Source organism: Pezoporus wallicus, unplaced genomic scaffold (assembly GCF_028554395.1).
Source record: "Pezoporus wallicus isolate ANWC-B61680 ecotype Strahan unplaced genomic scaffold, APGP_CSIRO_Pwel_v1 contig_7819, whole genome shotgun sequence".
NCBI classification, from domain to species: Eukaryota; Metazoa; Chordata; class Aves; order Psittaciformes; family Psittacidae; genus Pezoporus; species Pezoporus wallicus.
In genome coordinates, this window is record NW_026642241.1 from 324,251 (window position 1) to 347,042 (window position 22,792).

General features: G+C 55.0%; 2 protein-coding genes across 4 annotated transcripts in view; both read right to left on the reverse strand.

Moving 5' to 3' along the window:
• UBE4A (ubiquitination factor E4A) overlaps positions 1–22,792 on the reverse strand; it is a 130,506-nt gene that overhangs the window by 60,288 nt on the left and 47,426 nt on the right. The gene's annotated exons all lie outside the window — the stretch shown is intronic.
• ZBTB16 (zinc finger and BTB domain containing 16) overlaps positions 1–22,792 on the reverse strand; it is a 68,463-nt gene that overhangs the window by 4,600 nt on the left and 41,071 nt on the right. For all 3 annotated transcript variants that reach the window (XM_057428265.1, XM_057428267.1, XM_057428266.1), the window contains exons 3-4: positions 21,560–21,657; positions 12,591–12,677 (exon numbers count right to left, since the gene is read on the reverse strand). In XM_057428265.1, the coding sequence (XP_057284248.1) occupies positions 12,591–12,677; positions 21,560–21,657 (185 nt within the window). The remainder of the gene's footprint in view (positions 1–12,590; positions 12,678–21,559; positions 21,658–22,792) is intronic.

The window sequence follows — 22,792 nt, forward strand, 5'->3', positions numbered from 1 at the left end:
AGCACAGCTCACAGGGCACCCTGTGCCAACCACCCTCCAAGAGCAGAGCTTCCACAGGGTGTGAAGGCTGGTGCCAGCCCAGTATGGAGGATGGCTGTGCATCCGTGTCCCTGTTCCTTTGGAGAGCGGATGGGAGGTGGGAAAAGATGGGTAAGCTCGCGCGAGGGTGTGCTTGCCACAAGGAAAGCCGCAGCGGGCAACATGGGGACTCGCCCGGTGTCCGAGCCGCAGCGCATCCCTCTGCTCCCACCCCAAGTGCATCCCGAGCCAGCCTCAGCCATTGGAAGAAAAATCACCCCCGATAAAGGAATGCCGCCGCCCCAAACCAGTGAGAGACGGATTTATTCATTTCCCTGACGTTTTAATGGTTTCTCCCCTTTTTGCGGGAAGATGATTACAAATTAAGCGGCATTTAAACGCTTTTTACTGTCAACAATTAAAAGGGGTGAAGGCGGGCGAGCAATTCATTCCCTGGGAAACGCGCCGGCTCCCGGCGGGCGCTGCTGGCCCTTCCCTCTACTGTACAGCGCACAATGGCCCCGAGCGCGCCATTAATTTTGCAGGACGTTCAAAAGCAAATTAAAATATAAAAAGCCCCCAGGCACAAGGATAGGCACCGAGGGGGGGGTGGCGCAGGTCGAGCTCACAAACCGGTCTTAGCAACCGGGGAGGTGCAACGCGGCCCTGGCACGCTGCGCTCGGCAGCCACCTTCGCCCATCTCCCCCGGTGCCGTGTATCTCTGGCAGACCTGGCGCCAGTCACCACCAGCCATGACCTATTAACGGGGCGGCTCTTGGCGCTGCCGCCAGCTTTGGAGGCGGAAGCCAGAGCAGGTTGGGTTTGGATGCCAGTTGGGCATCTCATGGCAGTTTTAAATAGCAGGTGGTCTGAAATGTGTTTTTTAGGGGATGGATGAGCGCAGGAGGGAGGAAGGACCCTACAGCTGCAAGGATGGAGTTGCGTATCCCCGTCCTCCAGCGGCTTCATCCCAAAGGAGCACAACTGTGAGATGTAAAGATGAGCGAGACGCAAGGCGTGACAGCCAGAAGCGCTTCCGCCCCTGTCCAAGCCATAGCGGGGATGCTGCCGGCACCAAGGCACGGAGGCCGCTGCCTCCACGGGAGGAGGGATTAGAGCAAACCCCTGTGTGGGGACAGGTTAGGGTGGGCTCCCTCCTGCGCCGGCGAGGAGCCCAGTTTAGGATGCGGGAGGTGCGCCGGCAGGAGAAAGGCGACACGTCCCCTTTAAAAGGAAATATAATTTACAGTGTGCAGCCAGGCGGCCCATAGTTTCAATCTCGTTTACTATAGAGAAAACTCTGCTAGCTGTTCTCTATCCCACAAATCCGATTTAATCAGACAAGCCAGCCAGCGTGGCTTGAAGTAAAAACGGATAATTAGTAAACAGAGAGCTACTTCAGTGCTTCATTGGCATTCGAGCCGGGCTAGTGTGTCGCATTTAAAATGCAGTCTGATGAAGTTTACAAAATCAAACCATTTGTTACTCCTATTGAAGAGGCTTCAGGCCACTTGCAATTAAATTGGAATTAGTGCTCAGAATGAGATACAGCAAATTCATACTAAAAAGGGATCTGACTTTCAGACATTTGACTTCAAGTTCTTCCCCCTGTGCGTGTGCACACACGCGTGCGCCATCCTCCCAGCTCCCTGCCAGTCCCCAGACCCCTGGCAATGCTCCGGTGGCAAGGAGGGGACCAAGGGGACCGGTGCCACTGAAGCACCCTCTGCTGAGCCCAGCACGGTTCTGGCGGTCTCCAGGCACGGCTGGGATGTGCAAAGCCAAGTGCTCCTCCCCGAATCCTCCTCTCAATGCTGCCATCTTTTCCCTGTCGTTCCTCAGAGCATACTATGAGACTCAAAAATGAGGCAGATGTGTCCATCCACTGCAGCAATAATCAATAGGATTAGAAACCTGGAATCAAAGGCTGCGGAGGTGCACATCAGGAGGGCTCCATGGTACAGCAGGCACAAGGGTGCAGGCATTGAGGGATGCCGACAGAGCCCATCACTGCCCCTTTCACCCACCATAAAACCCTCAAACCCTGCAAATTCAGGTCTCTGACAAGACATGCTCCTCCTTCCACCTTCATAGTTAATGTAACCTCTTACATGATGCTCACGCCACAGAAGTGCACCAAAATATCTGCTGGGGCTGAGGCTGAGAGCTCCAAAGCATCCTGGCCACACAGAGCAGGACCCAAGGGCTGTTTGCTCCCTGAGATGAGATTTCAGGGATGTTAGACGTGTTTTTGTCAGCGTGTCAAGGGCTCCCTACCAGCCTCCACCTCCTGGACGATGCTGCTGGCTGCAGCTGCAGGGGAGGCTGCAGGCTGCTGCCGTGCATGGAAAGCAGCATTAGGGCAGGAAGAAACTATCGGTCACTGCAGCTGGAGAGCTGCAGGTAACCCCCTTCCCAGCCTGCCTGCAGGAAAGCTCGGCATGGAGGGCTCTCTGGAGCTGCTGAGCATGTCCCACTGGCACCACGACGAGGAGGAAGATGGGTGATGAAGGACAGGTAGAAGCAGTGATCACCAGCATCCCAGGAGGCTGGTCCATGGCATCAGCACTGAGTTTTGCCCTGGGAAGGCAGGGGATGCATGCTGCTTGGAGTAAGAAGATTAACCCAGTTTCAGTGTCTGTTTTCAGGATTATTATGAAACCAAAAGAAGCATTTTTTGGTGGCATCACATGGGCAAACCCACAGGGCAGTGCAAAGGAGCCCTTCCTGGGATGCTGCTGTAGGATAAGCAGTGCCTGCACACACAAATGTGTGGGTTTTTAAGGGTGTCATGTCAGGATGGCAGAGGCAGCCCTTTATTCCCCCCCCCCCCCCGCTCTAGTGCTGAGGGGGCACCCGCTATGTGCCAGCTGCTTGGTTGGAGCCCAACGCCCCAACAACCTTCATGGTGAAGTAGAAAGGGGGGGGAAAGAGGGAAACCAGATGATAACCACAACAAGACGTGTGTTTTGGGCCACAGTCACCAAATCATCCTGGTTTCAAAGGCTGCCTCTGGACTCCGTGGCTCAGCTTCTGCACTAATTAACATCTTTATGGAAGGCAACTTCTCCCAAGAGGGCATTTGTTTCATTATTATTATTTACTCTGAGATAGGGCAGCTTTCTTCCCAACTTCAGCCGACTACAGGAAATTAATTCTTAAAAAGCATCCAGTGCTGCCTGCTCCGGGGATGCTGCTGCTTCTCCTCCAGGCTGGATGCGGCCAGGCTGGATGCGGCTGCCCTGGCTGCAACAGGAGGGCCGGGCATGCCCCCTGCCCCTGGCACCTACTCGCTATTTTACCAATGCTTAAACAAACTCAAGCCCAAACCTAAATGCTTCCTTTCTGCTCCTGCAGTGATGCACAAGATGCTTCCCACCCAGCCCATCACCAGCTTGGGATGCACGTGGAGGATGCCAGAAGCACAAGCAGCAATCTCAGGAGCATCGCTGGCATGGGTGGCTTGTTCCCGCCAGGCTACTTTATTCCAGGGACCACCTGGGCCTGAGGGACAATGCGGTCCTGTGCCCCAGTGACCACTGAATTATCACACCCTCCCTGCTCAACCTCTCCATCTCCCTTAGTGTGCAGTGGGATGGGAGCATCCCATTCTCACATCCCTTTCAGAGGGTCCTTTGCTCCCCCTGATCCCATCGGTGGCACCTCGCCCCTATCCCCATCACCACGGTCTCCATCACCATCACCATCGTCATCAACATCACCATTACCTTCCTCCACTGTGCCGCTCTGCGATTGCTCAGGCAAGAACGATTACAAGGGAGAGCGGGTGGGGAGGAAAGAGCCCAATGACTATTAGCAGCGGCAGCTTTATGGCAACAGGCACACAACTCATTCGTTTCATGTTTCGCGGAATATAAAAGCGCCGAAACATTTTAATTTGAAATTCTTATCATTGAATTTACTGCTTTTCACTCGCAATGATTTGTGTTGCTTTTTAATTTTTACAGTCTCTACAGAAGCCAGATGCTACCGCCTAGGGCCAAAATAATAAAAACCCGCCGCAGTCGTGAGTTACAGAACAAAAAGGAAACGCGCGGCTGACAGAAGTTAATATCTCAATTTAACAGAGCTGCTCCGCTAATGATCCTTTGATATGTGTTTATTTAGAAAGGTCTGATCTTGACCTTGAAAGCAAACTAAACCGCGAAGTCTTTATGAGAGGAGAGAAAGACTTTATTTATAGACTGGCTTTGCGTCAATCACGGCAGCAGCTGGACCCGCGCTGGGCAAAGCACTGCCAGGCAGCCCGTGGCTCCAAACGAGCCTTAACTGAGGGATACATTTGGGATGGGGGGTTTGGCTGCTAAGGAGGACCATGGCGTGTCCCCTATCTCTGGGGTGGGATGTGGAGCTCAAGCACGGAGCCCTGCCTGCAAAGGAAAGGAGGCAGGCAGCTCCTTGCCCTGTGAGGGATGCTCCCTGGGGACAGCATCGATCCAGGCACAGAGGACAGGCCATCCCTGGGCATCTCCTGCCCAAGCCCTTCTCACAGCATGTGGGAAGTGCTGCTTCTATGCTTCGGCTGCTGCAGCATCCAGCAGCATTCTGCCCTCTGGAAGGATGAGGCGTGCTCAGCACTCCCCAAACCTGCACTAACAGAGCATGAGCTGGTTTCCCTCCTGATGAAACCAAGCGCTGCGCAAGCCTCACACTCAGAAAGGGAAACCAGAGGAAGGTTTTAGGGGCCAGCCCCATTACACTGCACTTCCACCTCCCAGCTGGGGGAGGCGAGAGTTTCCCAAGCTCCCAACGGCACGGGAGCCTGGGAATGCACTGCGGATGCTTCGCACCTACAGTGCGCTGTGCTTTTGAACCTAGTTTCTGCGGTTTTAGGCCAAACGGTTGGTTGAAGATGTTTACAAACCCTAAAGCCCTCTGGTGAAAGCCGGGGGCGTGCCCTCCTCCCCAAGCTGTGGTCCCTAAAGCCTCTTCATTGTAGCATCTATCAGAATATATCAAGATACATATATATATATATAAAAGACATACAGCCAAGAACCTAGCACACCCACGGAGACACCCTTCCCTTTCCAGAACCCATCAGGCATTATGGTACCAACAAACCACACTCACAGGAAGCCCTGTAACACCAGCAATACAGTAACCCACTCTGGGTATCTATGTGCAACATCTCTCACTGCCACCTTCCCCTAAGCCTGTCCCATCTCTCTCCATGCTGGGCAATGCCACAACCATCCCTGCCATTCCCAAGGAAGCCACACATTGCAGAACCATCCCTGCCCTTCCCAAGGGGATGAGTGTTTAACCGAGGCTGCTGGAGGCAAACTGCAGCAGGGCTTCTGTCCACCACATCAGAAGGGAAGCTGTCACCTACTTGCTTACTCGTCATCACTGCGCCGGCTTCCCAGATTTCCTCTTCCCAGTCGGAATTTGTAGTGAAACCAGCTGAGAAAACAATCTGACTTTCTGCAGAAAACCCAGTGTATTTTTCCCATTGCTTTCTGAAGCAGAGTTAAACTGACGCATTAGAAACAGCTTCATCTTTAAACAAAGACCTTTGGTGAGGAGACCAAACCCTCACCCAGCATTTCTGGACCACCAGGAGCACCCTCCAGGTCTTTTTGGCCAAAGATCTCCACCATGAGTGTTTGCCAATGGGCACGTCACGGTGGGCACATGCTTTTCCCTGCCAGGAGGGTTTCAGGGGATAGCACATGCTGCCCCTGGTCAGCGGCATTACATCCTGCTCTCTGTGGTGCACTGTAGCATCCCACCTCATGGGAGACCACCGTCAGCACCATCACTACCACCATCACCACCACCCTGCTTGGCACATCCCGCCCATCACCCACCCGCGCCACTCGTGGATCTCTCCCAGCCAGGCTGGCACCACCCTGGCATCCTCCGTCCCTGTGGAGCCCTGGTTCACATTGCAGCTGATGAAATGACCCTTTAGCTGCCGTGAGGCACAAAGCGGGGATTCGCAGCATCTGCTTGTGCTGCTGCACCCCCATCATTAAGAAAAAGAGAGAGAAAAGATGAAAAGGCCCCTTGGTAAACCCGGGGAGCCGCGAAACGGCCCCGAGAGCAGCCTCTGCCCCGTTTCTTGGGGGGTTTTGTGTAAAGTGGGGAGACGCGAATCCCGGGGGACAAAAGTAACTGCTAAGGTAAGTTAAACCTTGTCGAGATGAACTTTCCTGCTACTTTTAATTAAAAGTTCTTTGGAATTAAAAAGGACACTATTCAGGAAAGGCTGAAAAAAAAATTCATTGACACCAGCCCGCCCCCCTCCCCTTTTTCCCAAGGAAAAGAAAAAGCTGTTTTTGTGTGTCTGCTCACCCAGCCCGCACTGTACAAAAGGAAGCGGATTTGCAGCAAGACACATGAGATGACCTCCTGACCCCGAGCCGCTGAAAAGTCCTCAATGGCATAAATACCAGATAATCAATCACATACCAGGAGGGCCGGTCCCCCTGCCCTCGCCCCCGCCGCCGGGTTTATGAGAGATGCACTGTAAACGGACACCGGCTCCTGACGGGAGGCCCCTCTCGGCATTCCTGCGCCGGACCAGGAGACCCCGGCCGCCTCCTCGCCCGCACTTATCCCTGTTCTATAAAGCCCCTCGAGCATCCTCCAGGATCACCCTGGACCTCGATGCCCGGAGTGTGGTTTCCTTCCTGCTCCAGAGCAAAACGAGGAGCGAAGGGGTCTGAGAGCCATTGCTCTGTGCTCCAGAGGGATGGCAAGGTCCTCCAAGCCTCCCCAGGCAGGCACACGGACAGCACCAAAGAGAACCAAGGAGAAGCCAGCTCCATCTACAGAAAGCTTTGCTTTCTGGGGGGCTCGCTTGCTATTTGAAGCCTTTCTGGCTCTAGCACTGACTGTACCAGGCTGATTTCCCTTACAGAGTCTCCAACCAGCCTCCCAAATGTGAGAAAAGGAGGGCAGCCACATCCCCCCGTGCTTCAGGGGCAACAATGGACATGCAAGCTTTCAAGGGAGGGAAGGGGAAAAGAAAATGCTGAGATACTGCCCTGGTCCAGTTAAATGGGAGCCATTCGGCAACTAAATTTGATAATGCTTTTGTCCACGGGTCAGAGGTTAAATATGTTCACACTAATCCCCTTCATCTAGAATTAAAGGACAAGAAAGATTTCTCCATAGCTTAGCAAAAGGGCTTTTCTCATCGCGCTCTAAATAGTATTTGCACAGGAAAATTACAGGCTGGCCATTGGCCGCCACTTGTGCCACGGCTCTGCCACGTTCCCATCTCCCTGCTTGGTGCTGGCAAATCCACACGAAGCCCGACCTCACCGCGCTTCCCCATGAGCCCACCTTGCAGCGTGGGGAATCACTGGGGCCGTGGTGCAGGAGGCAGGGAGATTCCCAGTGTCAGGAATGCACGCCAGGACTCGGATTTCAAGCGCTGTCACAGGACATTACTGTCAGACAAAGGGGCTCTGTGCTGCACCCCCAGCACCCACCACCCCGAGACCCCGCAGAAGCTGGGGCCAGCAGCACACATGGAGGTGGCGGGGGCAACCCAATGGACACAGCACTGCTGCTGGGACAGTCAGTTACGCTCCTGAGTGATGAAGGCTTCCAATGGGCACAAGCCACAAACCTGCAGAGGTGCCCCTGGGAGCAGGTCCCCAAATCCAGTTTTCCCAGCTCGGCCAAGGATTCCCCCTGGGCACTGCCAGTGTTCAGAGGTGCCTGGAACCAAGTCTTTGCATCCACACGCAGCAGTGAACCAGGTTTGTTTCCTAAGCTCAGGAGCCACAATTTGAACCAGTACAAATTTTCTCCTCTCCAGTGCATCAAAGGCACTCAGCATCGTCTATAGGAACCGTGACCCTTGCATCAAAACCAGATCTCATCTCAGCCCTGTGCCTGCTGCTTGCAGCCTCCTACAGAGGTGTTAGGGGACATCAGCACACTGGGGGACCGCACAGGGGCTTTGGAGCACTTACATACCTGATCATCCAAAATCCACACTCACATCCAACAGACAATCCACAAAGCATGGTCTGGGCATCACCGTGCAGCGTCGCCTGTGCTTGTGCTCCCTCCCCCAGCTGGGACCGTGGAACAGAGCTGAGCATGGAAGGGATAATTACCTCTAAGCATACTTAATACTACAGTGCATTAGCACTGGCTACGGAGAAAAATGCTATCCCGTGTATTTCCCCCAGAAGCCCCATTGAGCTGCACTCCAGAAACTCCCCAGAGTCCCGTCAAACAGTAATAGAAAGTCACAGGCAGCCTGGGAAGACACTGGGTTGGGCACTGCTCCGATGGAGCCATGGGAGAGGATGTGGAGAGACAGGAACCACATATCCCAAACCCCAGTCACCCAGAGCAGGGACACTGCAGACGGCTGCTGGTGCCATCAGAGGCAGAGGAGCATCCCGGCAGATCCCATGGCTCACGGTGCCATGCTGAGCTTAAGGCAAACAGAATTTATGCTTCAACATAATTTATGGCTCGGGTCACCCAGCTTCCATGCAACCTTCACTGGCTTAAAATCCTTAATTTCCAAAACTGAGAAAACCAGCACAATGTACATCAATCGCATCACTGGTGTTTTTAGGTGGGTACCACTTGGAGACTGAGAAACTGAAGCAAAAGAAAGGACATAAAGCAAATATGTAACAAATTGGACTAAATATTAATTTGCCCTGTGTGACGGTGCAGCTCCGGCATGGTACCCCATCCATCTCCTCCGGGTTCCCAAGCATCCCCTGTGCAAACCCAAGACCACAATAGGGTTGTTGGAATGCTCTTCTACTAGAAAACACTGAGTGCTCTGGTATTAAAAAAGAGAATAGTGAAAATAAATCAGGGCACCACCTCAGTGTGGTTTAGAACAGGAGCAGAAATTGCTTTGGGGGTAAAAAGTGGTTAAAGCCCTCCCAAGGCAGAGAGAAAGGCTGAGCTTCTTGAGGCTTTCCACAGAACCCGGTGCAGGGCATCCCACCAACACCACCACTTCCTCGCCCAGGTTCTTGCTCTTGTGAGCTGGGTTTTTCTCCCTTTGTACCTCTGCTTCTACCGCACGACTGTTTTGAATCTCTGAAATAATGTGACAAGTTAATGATGGCACAATTATCTAAATGTTTAACAGACATGTTATCTAAGTGAATCGGATTGAGATTCCATCCCGCTGACAATAAACATCAATGGGAGAGCAGAAAGTGATAGGCAAATTATCGCCAACCCTGCAATTTCAATGCTATTAAATTTGGAGGAATAACAGCCCTGAGGCCTGTAAACTCTGAATAAAATAGACCCTTGTGTTTGGCCAACTATTAAATCAAAACGCTACCAACATCCCAGCAACAAAAAAAAACAAGGAGGGGGGAAAGGGGGAAAGATTTATAGCTTTTCAATTTTCAGTTACACGTTGGTTTTATTAACTCTTCTCTGATGCCTGCGTCCTGGTGCAGGCATCGCCGGGCAGGGGATGTGGGCAGGGGATGACGAAGGCTCCCACACACCCTCCACCGAGCAGCCGGGGGCACGCTGACCCCACAAGTCAAGGAGTCAACTACCTACCGAAGAACAAGCACTCGGTATTGGGGGTCGAGCACGCCCACGTGCAGTGGGTCGGGAGCAGAGCCTCCCTGCCCACTGACCGCCCCATGCACATGCTCACCCGCGTTAACTGCCTTGGCACACGGCAGGAAACTCCAGACGAGTCACCTCTGATATTTATAAAGCCCGGAGTCGAGCCCAAACCCATTAACACCATCATGGGCCTGCGAGCACCCCTGCAGCGCTGGCCGGGGGTCCTCAGGCTGCCTTCCCAGTGCATTTCTGTTTTTCCTCTACATTTTAGGAGAAGGGTAAGGAATTTTCCACGCTCCCCCCTGCAGCGTGGCACCGAGTACGCGCTGCTGGAGGATGAGCCAAAACAGTTGCTGCTTTTCCTATTGCCATGGGATGGGGGCCAAGGACAGTGAATGCCCGGAGAGGGCGTCTCAGCCCTGAGCCTGTGGGGCTGGAACAGGCACAGCAGCTCCGGGACTACACATAGAAACTCTTCGTTCATTCGTTCTTATTGCTTTTACTGTGCCTCAGAAAGCAGGGCGGAGGTTTTCTGCTGTAAGAGACGGGCAGTGGTTGATGCAGCACATGTACAACAGGCTGCCTTCACATCTTGCACTATAGTTCAGAGGACCGATAAGGGTAGTAGGAAAAAGTAAGTGTAATAAAAGGGGTCCTGGGTCCTAGATCCTGACTACTCACCCAAGAAACAGCCCCACTGCCGACAAGAGACCCCAAGAACCCTTCAACGTGTCCACCCCTTGCAGAAAAGCTTGGCAGCAACCAGTGCTGCATCCTCCCCTAAACACCCTGTGCCAGAGCCACGTGTGTGCATTCAGGCAGCCTGTACCAGATACACCTCGCTCAGTTCTTGATGCCATCTTTGAGGGAATCCATCTGTATCTCTAGCAAAAAGGGCTAATTTTTCCCCTGGAAGGGTGGAAGATCTTTTGCCAACGATCCTGCTGCTAAGGGCAAAGGGAGGACAACAAAAAACACCCGTTCTGGCAGATGCCGTTATTTGGGAACGGGGTTAATTATAGCAGTGGCAGGGGAGGGATGCCTTCTGTGCCAGGGCAGGGCCCTCTGCGTGCCACCCGAGGAGAGGAAGCGATTCATTCTGGCTGCCCTGGCCACCCAGCCCTGCTCTGCCACGTAACTGAGCTGCGCTGCTGTGCTTCCAGCTGGAGGCAGTGATGATAAACCAGCCCCGCATGGGTCACCATGTCCCCCGGGCTCCGCTTCCCCATTGCCCTTTGAGCTTTGGCATGCTCCAGCCCCAGGTTCCAGCAGCCGAAGGGGCTTTAATCTCTGCAGGAGTGCCAAGGTTGGTAGCAAAGCCACGTGGCTGCTCCGCATGTGCCGGATGGTTTTGGGTGCTGTCACTGCTAAAGAGCTGTTCAACAGCCGGGCTCCCACCTGGGATCCTCAACAGGTCTGGGAAGTACACGGGACCGGGGAGCTGTGTGCTTGGCTGCCTGTAAGTCCCTGCCTGGGCTTGGCCACTGATCCCTGAGCAGAGCCAGCCTGCTCAGTTCACTGCCCCATCACAAGCCTTTTCCTCCTCCTCACCCTACAGTACACACGGCTCTTCAAAAGCCCCTGAGCCGCAGAGCCGGCCTCCAGCCGCACGACACGGGATAATAAGGAGAGCAATTACTTTACAATTTATGAACTGGTGCCGGGCCAGTGCCGCTCCCAGATCGGGTGACAGCCGGAGCTATTCCCACCCGTTGACACAGCACTTTGCATCGCTGCTCAGGCCTCAGCCCCCGGCCAGGCTCCCCGTGCCAGCCCAGCGGCCGGACCACCGCCGCTAGTGGCATTTGTCAGGGTGTTCGGTGCTGAAAGCCGAGCCTGTGCTCAGTTAAACAGCTCCCGATATAGCCTGAGGAGGAGCGGGCGCTTTGCCCTGCTCCAGCCTCTTTTGGGGAGGTTGAACGGGCTCCACCTGGGACCCCCCCAGCCACGAACTCTGCTGTGCCCCATAGCAAACCCTTCCAGGGCAAGGCGGCCTTTGCAAGGTGCATAAAGAGCTCCTTGTGCTCCGTGATGGCTGAAGGGCTGGGAAGCGCAATAGGTGGAACGTGGCAGAAGCCAACTGCCAAGAGCCATTTGGAAAGGGACAGGGTTTTGCTTGTGGAGGCAACAAATTACCTTGCTTTTGCTGCAACATCATTTCCCACGTGCATGCATTAATGCTGAGCAATAAACGCAATGGTGCCGCTAAAACCAGTGCCTCAAACCCATGTTTAAGTGGAAGAGGAGATGGGAGCACAGGACAAAGAGCTTTCCTGTGCACAGCAGGGTCCAGCGCTCCTCAAACCCCAGTCCTTGGGTCCTATGAGTGGCTGCACACCCACCGCCCAGCCCTATCACCCAGCAGACCCTTGCAGCCATGTTCACAACAGACACCTCATGGCAGCACCACAAAACCTCTCCAGATGCAGCACATTTGTTCCTAATAATGCTCTGGAAAACAGCAACAAACCTATGGGCACAGGCTGGGATTTACAAATCATTTGTAACTCATCACTCATAGGCTCCCAAGCAGCCAAACAGTCCTGACAAGGCTATTTATCCCTTGGGAAGTTTCTCTTAAACCCGTGCAGTAGCCACATGCTGTGATGCTGGTGGAATTTTGGTGCATGTGGCTTAAAAACCCCAGGGGGACTGTTGTGTGGTGCAAGGATGCTTGGTTCAACCCCGGAGATGGGTTGCGCTCCTCCTGCTACCAACAGCACCAGCGTGAGCTCAGCAAAACCAAAACCCAGTCAGCAGCAAACATCCAAGCTCTAAAGGTTTCCCTGACAAATGCCACACGCAGATTTCAGTGTAAGTACAAACCCACTTCCAATTAAGAGTTCAGCAGAGAACGCAGCCGACTTACCTTAACCAAATGGAAGGCACGAAATGGAGCTGGGCAGGTCAGAGGTGGGAACTGCAAAGGGCTGAGCTCTCCCTTGGGCAAAGGGTTCCAAAGGCAGCCTAAACATTAAACTTGTTCCTAAGCAAAGGATGGAAAGGGAGGGCCACGTACCTGTGTGCGTCTGCCTGTGTGTCTCCAGGGCATCTTCCTTCGAGAACTGGGCGCCGCACTGATCACAGACCAGGGCTTTGGCACCCGCTGGGGAGAGAAAGGAGAGAGGAGGGTTACTCAAGGGACGTGACTGTGGCCACTGGCACCGCTACAGCCACAGGACCTGTGCAGTGGAGAGGCCTCACATCTTATATCCCTTGCACAGCCATGGAAAGCAGTGCTGAGCTTAACCATTAACATTATTATAATTTTTAAATCATTAAACATCAATGTGTTCACTAACACTGTTAACCCACCCAATTGCAACTGGTTTCCTGCCCCTTCCCATTGCAGTTGCCGTTGCTGGTACTGGAGGGTGGTACCCAAGGATGCATCTGGTCAAGTGGTACCCAAGGATGCACCTTCGACTGCCAGAGAGAGGTGCGGTATGGGGGAGTTCTTAGAAAATTGCTATCAACATGTGCTGCTAGTTCAGGCGAGGAAAAACAGGATGCCCAGCAGCAGATAAGTAACTTCCAGATAAAAACAGATTAACGATACAGGCCACATCTGAAGCACCACTGCGGGACAAAGCCATGGGCCCGCTCCTTAGATTTCAGGGTTTGATTCATCTGCTCTGAGGAACTGAGTGTGACAGAGCAGCCTCTGAGGTGGGGGCACTGCTCTGCAGCGTGCCATGCCACCCATTTCCAGGGGTCCAGACAGCATCTGCCATCCCCTTCCACCCCTCTTGGGGTGGGATTTGGACAAGGGTGCACAGAAAAGGCAACACGGAGAGAAGGAGGTATCATGAGCTGCATTAAAAAGAGAATTCCTTTGCCTTTAAATTGTCTCAGTAACGGCTGGCTCGCAGGCAGAAATATTTGGCAGCGGTGAAATTAAAAGTGATAAATTTTCTCGCCAAGTGCTGATCGATAATAGAGGTCTCATCTGTTAATCAATATGACAGTCTGCCTGTTTACTGTGCATATGTTGTTCTCCGCCGCCCTCGCCGTGATGTCAAGTTTGCATTCAAAACAACCCGGGTGTGCACGGGCCACATGGCCCATCAAGAGGGGACAAGCACAACAAAAAGGGCTGTGGGGCACCGTGGGGAGGGTGGTGGGGCAGCTCCTGCATGTGCTGCTGGGCAAGGGGATGCTCTCGGGGATGTGGGATGCTGTAGGGATGTGGCTGCTGCCTGTGGGCTCCTCTCTTCACCCACAGCAGAGAGAGGAGCGTGGCCACAAAGGGCACCGAGGACTCCCGGGATGGCGATGGGCTGGGGATCGATGGGGCAGCGGCCATGGGCTGCCCCCCCCCCCCCCCCCCCCCCCGCAGCACAGGCAATGTGCAGCCGGCAGTTGCCTAGGCAATGACTCTCCATCGCCACTCAATGCTCCCAGCCCCACCGCGGCGAAGCGTGATCCACGAGGATGCAGCAACGTGTCACAGCAACAGGTCTCAGGGGCAGTGCATCCCACTGGGTGCAGGGGGTCCTGTGCCTGCCCTGCGGGGGTCCGGCTGAACGTGGGGTTTGCTGCTGCTCGCCCCACTTCTACATGGGGTGAGGGGGGAGGACATGTGTGCTGGTGCCCCCCAAACCCACACAACTGGAGGGACAGTGGCAGCCCACAGAGGCACAGCAAGGGAAGGGGAAGGCAGCCAGCATCTGGCCGTGGGGTGGTGGGGAAGGAGAAGGGGGCAGGGGGGGGGAGGCAGGAAAAATTCCTGGCAAGGCGAAAATAAACAGGGCGAGGGGCGGGAGGAGCTGGGCGCGCTCACTTACGTAAGGAAGCACAGTGTGTACCAAAACAGCGGACCCAAAAAAAGCCGGAGCTGTCAGAACAATGAGTACAGACACGGGGCATTTTACAGCAGGCGCTGCCGTACAGTTTTATTTACAGTACCTCTTATCAGCGCGGGAACAGTACGCCGCCTGCCAATTTCCAAAGGCCAGGACTGCGTGTTCTTTCCCTCAAGTAGATGTGTACTCCAGGCCCGGGAATTTTTTTCTCTCTCTTTTTTTTTTCTCATCAGCAAAACAAAACCTGATACAGAGCCAGGATTCCTGTAATGTACACACGCTCGGGAGCGGGGGGAGCGCAGGAGGAGGAGGAGGAGGGAGGGCGGCGATTGAATATGTAAATAGTTCAAGGTTAATTTTACTATGTGAGTCACCGGGAAAAATGTCATCCAACATCTGAGCTTATTATAACAGGGCTCAGAAAAAAAACACCGCGGCTCGCTGTTTGTTATTAAAAGGAGCAGGACATGTTGGAAAGCAGCACATCCACAGCCCGTGTCACGGCTTTCTGCCCCCCCCCCCCCATGCTTTAAACGACACCCATCGAAGCCATTAGCCCTCCGAACGTAAGCACATGCTCAGGGAGGGTATTTTTAGCGAGCGCCTCGTATCGCCTACACTACACAGATATGTGGGGATGATCTTCCCAACGGGACGGAACGGGACTCCGCGTGCTGCCAAGGATCGGCCGTGTTCCGGCGCGAGCCTCGCGGTTGGCACCAGCCCCCCCAGAAAATTTATAGCTTGTGCCTCATAAAGGTGCCTGCGCCGCGCGGAGCCACGATGTGCAGAGTCATCGCCGCCCCTCGTGCTCCCTGCCAGGACCATGGTGCCCCCGGCGCAGCGGTTCCGAGGGGCAGCCCTGGCCTGAGCTAACAGACCCCAAAAGAAAGGCAAAGGAGCAGCCCAGCAGCACTGGGGCTTAAGGCAGCGCTCAGAAACAGGATGAGCACCCAAAGGGCATCCCCATGAGCTGAGTCGGGCACCATCTGCAGCCCCCTCCCCTCAATCCAGGCTGAGCTGAATCTGAGATCAGAGCTCCTCCGGTTTTAGCCGCTATCATCGTAACAGTTCCTCCCAACACCCATTCACTTTTATTACTTTATTGGGGACCAGAAACAGGCTCTCCAGTTTTAGCACTTTGGATGGTAGGAAGTAGTAAAACATCCCAGAACTGGCTAAAAACACCAATGCTTCACCCACTTGCCCTTGCTGCTGCCCGGCCCCTAACTGGGGTCTGCAGCCCCTCAATGGCCATAGTTTCCCAGCCCTCTCCCTGCCAAGGAGCACAGCAGAGGGGCCAGGCACAGCCAATGCCTCCTGCCCCTTCCCAACTCAATCCATCCATGTCCCCATCCCTGGCCACGAGATCAACTTCCATGGGGCTGGAAGCCAATGAGCTGTAGGGAGAGGTGCCCTAACAATACAAACTGTATCCAAGGAGAAAACAAGGGAAAAGGAAAACGATTTGTAGGGAGCATCCTTTGGAGGAAGAGGATGGGTAAAGTGGGAGGAAGATAGGAAATAGGTGAGGAGGGTGGGGGGGAGGACCCAGACCTTCCCCACCGTGCTTGCAGCACACTGGCACTATGCAACATCTATGCCCCTCCCTCCCCCAGCACAGGGGATCGACAAAAATTTGGGATCATATATTATTAACAGGCTGTAATTGGTGAGAAGGTGGTGGGGGGCGGAAATATGGATTAAAAAAAAAAATTGCCGAGTAAATTTATGCACTGTCGTCGCTTTACTACCTAATTAATTCAGTAATTTCAAAAACAATTTTATTTATGTTCCATTTACCACATCAAAAGTGCAAAGAAAAAAAAGCACCAAACCACAGCGTTGCTAAAATAATACCTCAAGGCGTCTATTTTTAATCAGCAAAAGGGAAGCAAAGGGGGGAAGCAGCAGTGGCGTGCCCGGTGCGTGTGCAATCTCTGCCGGGCAGACCCCCAACCCGGGCACGGCGCAGCCGAGCCCTCCGCCAGCGCCTTCCTGCCTGCCCAAAACAGCGCTCCTCAAAAAAACACAAATCCATAATGGCCTGAGGCTCCTCTCCAATCTATTTTCTGCTCAGCTGGTTTTAAATGAAGTTATTATGAGTCATTAAAACACCCGCAAGCCTGTGGAAGTCAGCCAATTACAATTTTAAATTTAGCCTGTTCTCTACCCCATTCTCTTGCTTTCTTCTTTTGCCCACATCAAGCTGCTTTTTGATTTTTATTATTGCTGTTATTATTATTATCATCGTCATTTCCCTTCTCCCCTGTTTCACCCGAGTGCAAGAGACAGCCGTGAAAATCTCTACACCAAAAAAACGTACCGGAGAAACCCAGGAAGGGCCAGAAAAGGATGGAGCTGTGGAGCAGGCTTGGATTTAGGAGGCAAAGAGCTTCACCTCCTCTTCTCCCAGAGTGCTATCAAAAGGCAATAATTGGATATGGGAAAAGGAGCCAGGAGCAGGCTTCAGGAAGTCCGAGGGACTCCAGAGCTGAGCCCGATGCCCAGCTAAGCCAGCAGATAGGATAAGCCCAGGCGTGCCACCGCTTCGCCATCACCCCACGCCTTCCTCCCCGGCTTCAGGGGGGGACCCGGGGGGTCTTGGTGGTTCTCCTGGCCAAACACCACAATCATCACCTGAGTGAACGCAGACCACGGGCAGCTCTAACGGGAAGGATGCTCCAAGCACCATCTCACGCATCAGCAAGGCTGGGGAAGCACCTGGAATGATGGGGTGGGGGCTCGGGGTGAATGACAGGGGACCACCAGCAACATCACCACCAAACCCTTGCCAGCCCCATCAACCCCATGCCACATGGCGATGGGTGGAGCAGGGGGCATTTCCATGTACAGATAGAGAAAAGCATCCTGATTTTGAGCCAAGGAGCCATAAGGGGCCGGTTCCTGCACCATTCCCCCCTCCCCTCCGCTGCTCCCTCCTCTCAGTGGGTAAAAGATGACAAACCCCCTCCAAAGCCCTGTCAGCCCCTCTCGGCGAGCAAGAGAGCACGGCGCGTACTGCACAGCCCATAAAACTCCAAACAGCCTCCAGACACTCCTGCAATCGTCCTCCATCAAAACACTTTGTCTTGCATACAGAAATGCGGCGGGGCGCCGCGCGGAATACCAAATCAGCCCGTGACGGTGCGGGGAGGCGGCTCCTTGGCAACCGGGGGGGCTCCGCAGCCGCGCGCTCGACAGGAAACAAAATCTGTCAAGCCTGTTGGGCAAATGATAAACATTAGTGGTATTAAAGGGAAAAAAACACACCACAAAAGCCGCATAAATGGCTGGCGAGCGCGTGGGGAGGGATGCGCAGGGGTGGGCAGGGATGGGGGGCTCTTGCCCCCCAGGTACCCCAGGAAAGGGGGGGCTCCGGCACTGCAACCTCGGGGGAAGTTTGGGAAGTTTCCCCCACCCATCAGAAATGGCAGCGATGGCCACGCACGTTTACTGGTAACAAGGCAGAGGGAAGCCCCTGGGGTGGGTTTGGTATGGGGAGCACAGCGACGTGAGGGGTTTGGGCTCCCCGCACCAAACCCATCGGGAACAAGGGACAGCCGAGAGGGGGGGTGGGGAGAGGTGGCAGCGGGTGAAAAATCAATGTGTTTCATCAGGTAAGGGCGGCGGGGGGGAGCAAGCCACTGGCTCCGAGCCAGCGCCCGGGTCCAGGAACCCAGCCAAAACAGGAGCTCAAAAGCAAACCATATTCTTCTGGTCTCAGCTCAGGCTCTCGAGGCAGAGAGGATGGGGAGGGAGGGAGGGAGGGAGGGGAGGTGGGGGGAGAGAAATGTATTTTTCATCAGCCAGTGTATAATTTATAAACAGCATTAAACAGTTTTTGTTTTCTTTCTTCCTCTCCCCCGTGTGCGCGGCTTGGCCGGCAGTCAAGCCTGCATTAATTTCTGCTGTGGGTACAGTGTGTTCTTGGATGCACATCTGCGGATGATCATAAACGCGGGAACGCTGGCAGAACATCCAGACCTGCCGGCAGGCCGCTGACATCACCCGGGACCGAGCGCGGGACGCCGGCCAGCCGCGGCGGGGGGGACGCCTGCCCCAGAGCCACCGCCGGCCGGGGCAAGGGGCCTGAGCTGCCATCGCCCCACCGGCACCACGGGGGAAGGGGGTGGCAATGGGGTGAACCCCCCCCCCCCCCCCAACAGCAGCGCTCTCCTGCAGCCCCTCCTAAGGGAAAGGGATGAACCGAGCACATTTGGGTGCAGAGGGAAGCCCTTGGCCATATGGGCAGGGGGCTGCGGGTGTGCTGCCTGCGTGCTGCCCACCTGCATCCCTGTGCGCTGCTCGTGCTTGCCCCCGTTCATAGGGATGCCACGGCAGCCATCTCCGTGGCAGATCCTTCTGATGGATGAGAGGCAAAGCAAGTGGGGTCCGAGGCAGAAACCTGTCTTGCTTCCTCCCTATCCTGGGGAGTAAACCCAGCTCAGCACAGGTTGGGTGGTGACTGGCACCCCTGAATGCCAGCAAGTGCACCCACCGAGTATCTGCTTCATAGAAGTGAGTGGTGGCACCAGGACCAGCCTCCCTGGGTCAAAGCTAAGGCACGTCTCAACCACACCACCACGGAGCTGTGTTCTCCACCTCCACTTCATTTTCCAGGGGGAGGGGTGTCTCAACATTGCCTTTACCAGTTTGGGAGCGCAGGGCTGCAGGCGCCGGGCAGCAGGCAGGGAAAGGCTTTACCGGCATTAAAGGCTTTCCGTTTACGCTTCCTCCTGGAGCGTAAACATTCGGCTGAGTATTTACCTCGCACCTACAAGGCCACAGCGATAACACCACCGAGCACCCACCGCGCTGCGGGGGCACCACAGCCCCACGGGCTGGTCCCCAATTTAAATGCTCCTTTACCATCAGGTTTCTCCCGTAAACACTCGCCAACCTCTCCTAAACACAGCATTTGCCGCCTTTGGCACGGAGGGCTGCTGAAGGGGGGCACCTGCCATCACCCTGAGGTGGACCTCCCAGTTAAACCCACCGCCCATGGGCACCCTCAGAGCCCCCGTGCCGCCGCTCCGGCACAGCCCCGCTTCATCCCGGGCCGGCCGAGGGGGGAGGCGAGGGGAGAGGTGCAAAGGTCTCCTGCTTTAATAAATAACAGCGCTGGAATCCGCGGCGGCTGCTTGCGAGCCCTCCCCGCCCCCGCGCGCCGGACCGGCAGGAATCATAACAACGAGAGCCCCGGTGAACGCTGCGGCTGCGGCGCTTGGCTCCGCGCTCACTGTACATACTGTACCCACAAAGCTGGCCGCCCGCCAGCACGGGCTGCGAGCCAACGCCACCATAACAAACATGAGCCGAGCGCGCCAGCGACGGGGGGGACCAGCAATGGGGGGACGAGCAATGGGGGGACAAGCATCCTGCACCCCAGTGACAGGGGGGAAGAGCATCCCAGGGACCAGCAACAGGGAGGGGGACCAGCATCCTGCACCCCAGCACTGGAGGAAACCAGCATCCTGGGGACCAGCAACAGGGAGATGAGCATCCTGCACCCCAGCACCGGGAGAAACCAGCATCCTGGGGACCAGCATCCTGCACCCCAGGGACAGGGGGGAAGAGCATCCCAGGGACCAGCAACAGGGGTTCCAGCATTCTGCACCCCAGCACTGGGGGAAACCAGCATCCTGGGGACCAGCAACAGGGAGATGAGCATCCTGCACCCCAGCACCGGGAGAAACCAGCATCCTGGGGACCAGCATCCTGCACCCCAGTGACAGGGGGGAAGAGCATCCCAGGGACCAGCAACAGGGGGTCCAGCATTCTGCACCCCAGCACTGGGGGAAACCAGCATCCTGGGGACCAGCATCCTGCACCCCAGTGACAGGGGGGAAGAGCATCCCAGGGACCAGCAACAGGGAGGGGGACCAGCATCCTGCACCCCAGCACTGGAGGAAACCAGCATCCTGGGGAACAGCAACAGGGAGATGAGCATCCTGCACCCCAGCACCAGGGGAAACCAGCATCCTGGGGACAAGCAATGGGGGGACAAGCAATGGGGAGACCAGCATCCTGCACCCCAGGGACAGTGAGGAAGAGCATCCCAGGGACCAGCAACAGGGGGTCCAGCACCCTGCACCCCAGCACCGGGGGAAACCAGAATCCTGGGGACCAGCAATGGGAGGACCAGCATCCTGCACCCCAGTCTGGGGGGGGGGAAACCAGCATCTCAGGGACCATCACTGGGAGGTGGGACCAGCATCCCAGGAATGAGCTCCAGTAACCTGGTGCTGCCTGCAGGCCCCCCAAGGAGCTGGTGTCCAACCCAAAAAGTGTTGGGGTGGATTTGGGGTCAGGGTCAGCTCCACCACCATGAAAAGCAGAAGGCAAGCATCTCTGCCCTGTGCCCCTCAGTGCAGGCAAAGGGGAGTGGGGAAAAAAAGGATATCATATTAGGGGAAAAAATAGGCAAAAATCTATTAAAAATGTAAAATACAATCTAGCTGCCTTGCAAAGCCACCTGCAAGCACAGCTTTGGCTTCAGTACCTGCACCCCAATGATTTGCCCTCAAAGGAGTGGGACAAGGGCTCCCACCTACGTTTGAGCACAGGGTCCTGTGGCCATGTGCACTTCTTCACCTTAACCCCCTGCTGTACAAGGACCCACGTGCGCAAACACTGGCCTTCATTGACTTGCCGAGCACAAGTCTTCCCACCAGCACAGTACTCCAGCCCTTCCCTATCTATTTAATTAAAGGGCCTGCATCATGTGAACCTGCTGGTTAGATTCATTAGGCAGAGAACGCCTAATTCCACAGCAGCTCTGCTAATGGACGTGCGGTGGGCGCCTGTCCGCAGCGAGTGCGGCCCTAGGACGCACACGGGATCTGGCACGGAGGCGATGCTCACAGAACAAGCAGGGCTGGACCAACACAACACACAGCTGCGTGCACGCACAGTTTGCTATTCCGAGCTGCTCAGCCCGGAAAATATTTCCCCAATTAAGGAATTGAAAACAAATTCCAAAAAAAGAAAAATTAAATCCATCAAATTACTGGGCACTGGAGGCCAAGGCTGCAACGTGCTGCCCTGGGAAGGGCACAGCCGGTGCCACATGCTTCTCCTGCTGACAGGATGTGTGAGTCCCACAGGTGCAGCACCTCAGCACAGAGGGCATCCCACCCTCCGTCCTCCATCCCACCCGTGCATCCCCATCCCGACCCACCTGAGTGAGCCAGTAAGTGCATTCGCAGCCGCAAGCTGTCGAGGAACCGCTTTCCGCACAGCTCGCATCCGTACGTCTTCATCCCACTGTGCAGCTTCCTGGGGGACAAGAGAGAGGGTTTAGTCCTCCTGTGCATGGGGAAAACTCATCCAAAACATCACTGATACTTCATGCACCCCACATCGACCTGCACTGGTCCTGGTTTGAGGAGCCCTACAGGAAGGGCACGGATGGGAGGTCCTGTGTGATTCCCCATTGGCAAGGTTGCCTTCTCCTCTTTAGTGATTGCCATCATAACTATAGTTGCAGCCTTTAAATAAACCTGATGAATCTGAAATCAGGAGTTAATGCAAAAGATGTGCTGGCAAACTAGCCCCCCCCCCCCCCCCCCCCATGCACCGAGTGCGTCTGGAAAAGGTACTGTACTCCAAAGAAATAAGAATAAAAAAAGATTTTAAGAGGTTGTTTGTATGCGTTTGTAACCGAATCCCAATTTCCATCCAAATTCAGCATGACACAACTCATAAGCAGAAACCTTAACCACCAGCTCGCAAACAGGAAACATGCCACTCACCATTTCCTGGCACCACAAGGTACAGACTGAGCTACGCCCGGGCGCCTTGCGCAACCTCCCGGCTGCATCACCCATCCCGCATCACGCCAAGGGCTGAGCATCCCCCTGCAGCCGGGTACCCATCACCGCATCTCCCTACCAGCTCGTGCAGTGGGTGCTGGGCTTGGCCGCAGCAGCCAGACCCCACACTTCTTCTCTCTCTTTACTGTGAGTATGCTGCTGTTCCATCTTTGGGTACCAAACCACTGTGGCATGCTGGAGCTCTCAGTGAACTGAAATAACCTGTAATGGGTCAGTGCTTGCAGAGACATGGGCAGGGGTGTTGCCCAAGTCAACAGCAATCAACCAACTAAGCTCCATCTCACTCCACGAGCCATCGCTGCCACCCAAGGGTGGTCCCTCTCCCTGAACAATTCCTTCTCCCAAGCACCGCTTCCCTCTAAACTACCACTCCAAGAGCATAGATGGATATGCAACACCCGGAACGGTGCTCATTGCTTTATTTCACCACACTGGTGGTGATAAACAGACTCTTCAGCAAAGCAACCCAGCCCTGCGCTCGAAGGCAGCGTTGACAAGAAGCCCCCTGGTCCCAGATGCCTCCATCCAGTGTGCTGGCTGCTGGAGCAGCCACACCTTGGCGGCCGCTCGCAGCTCGC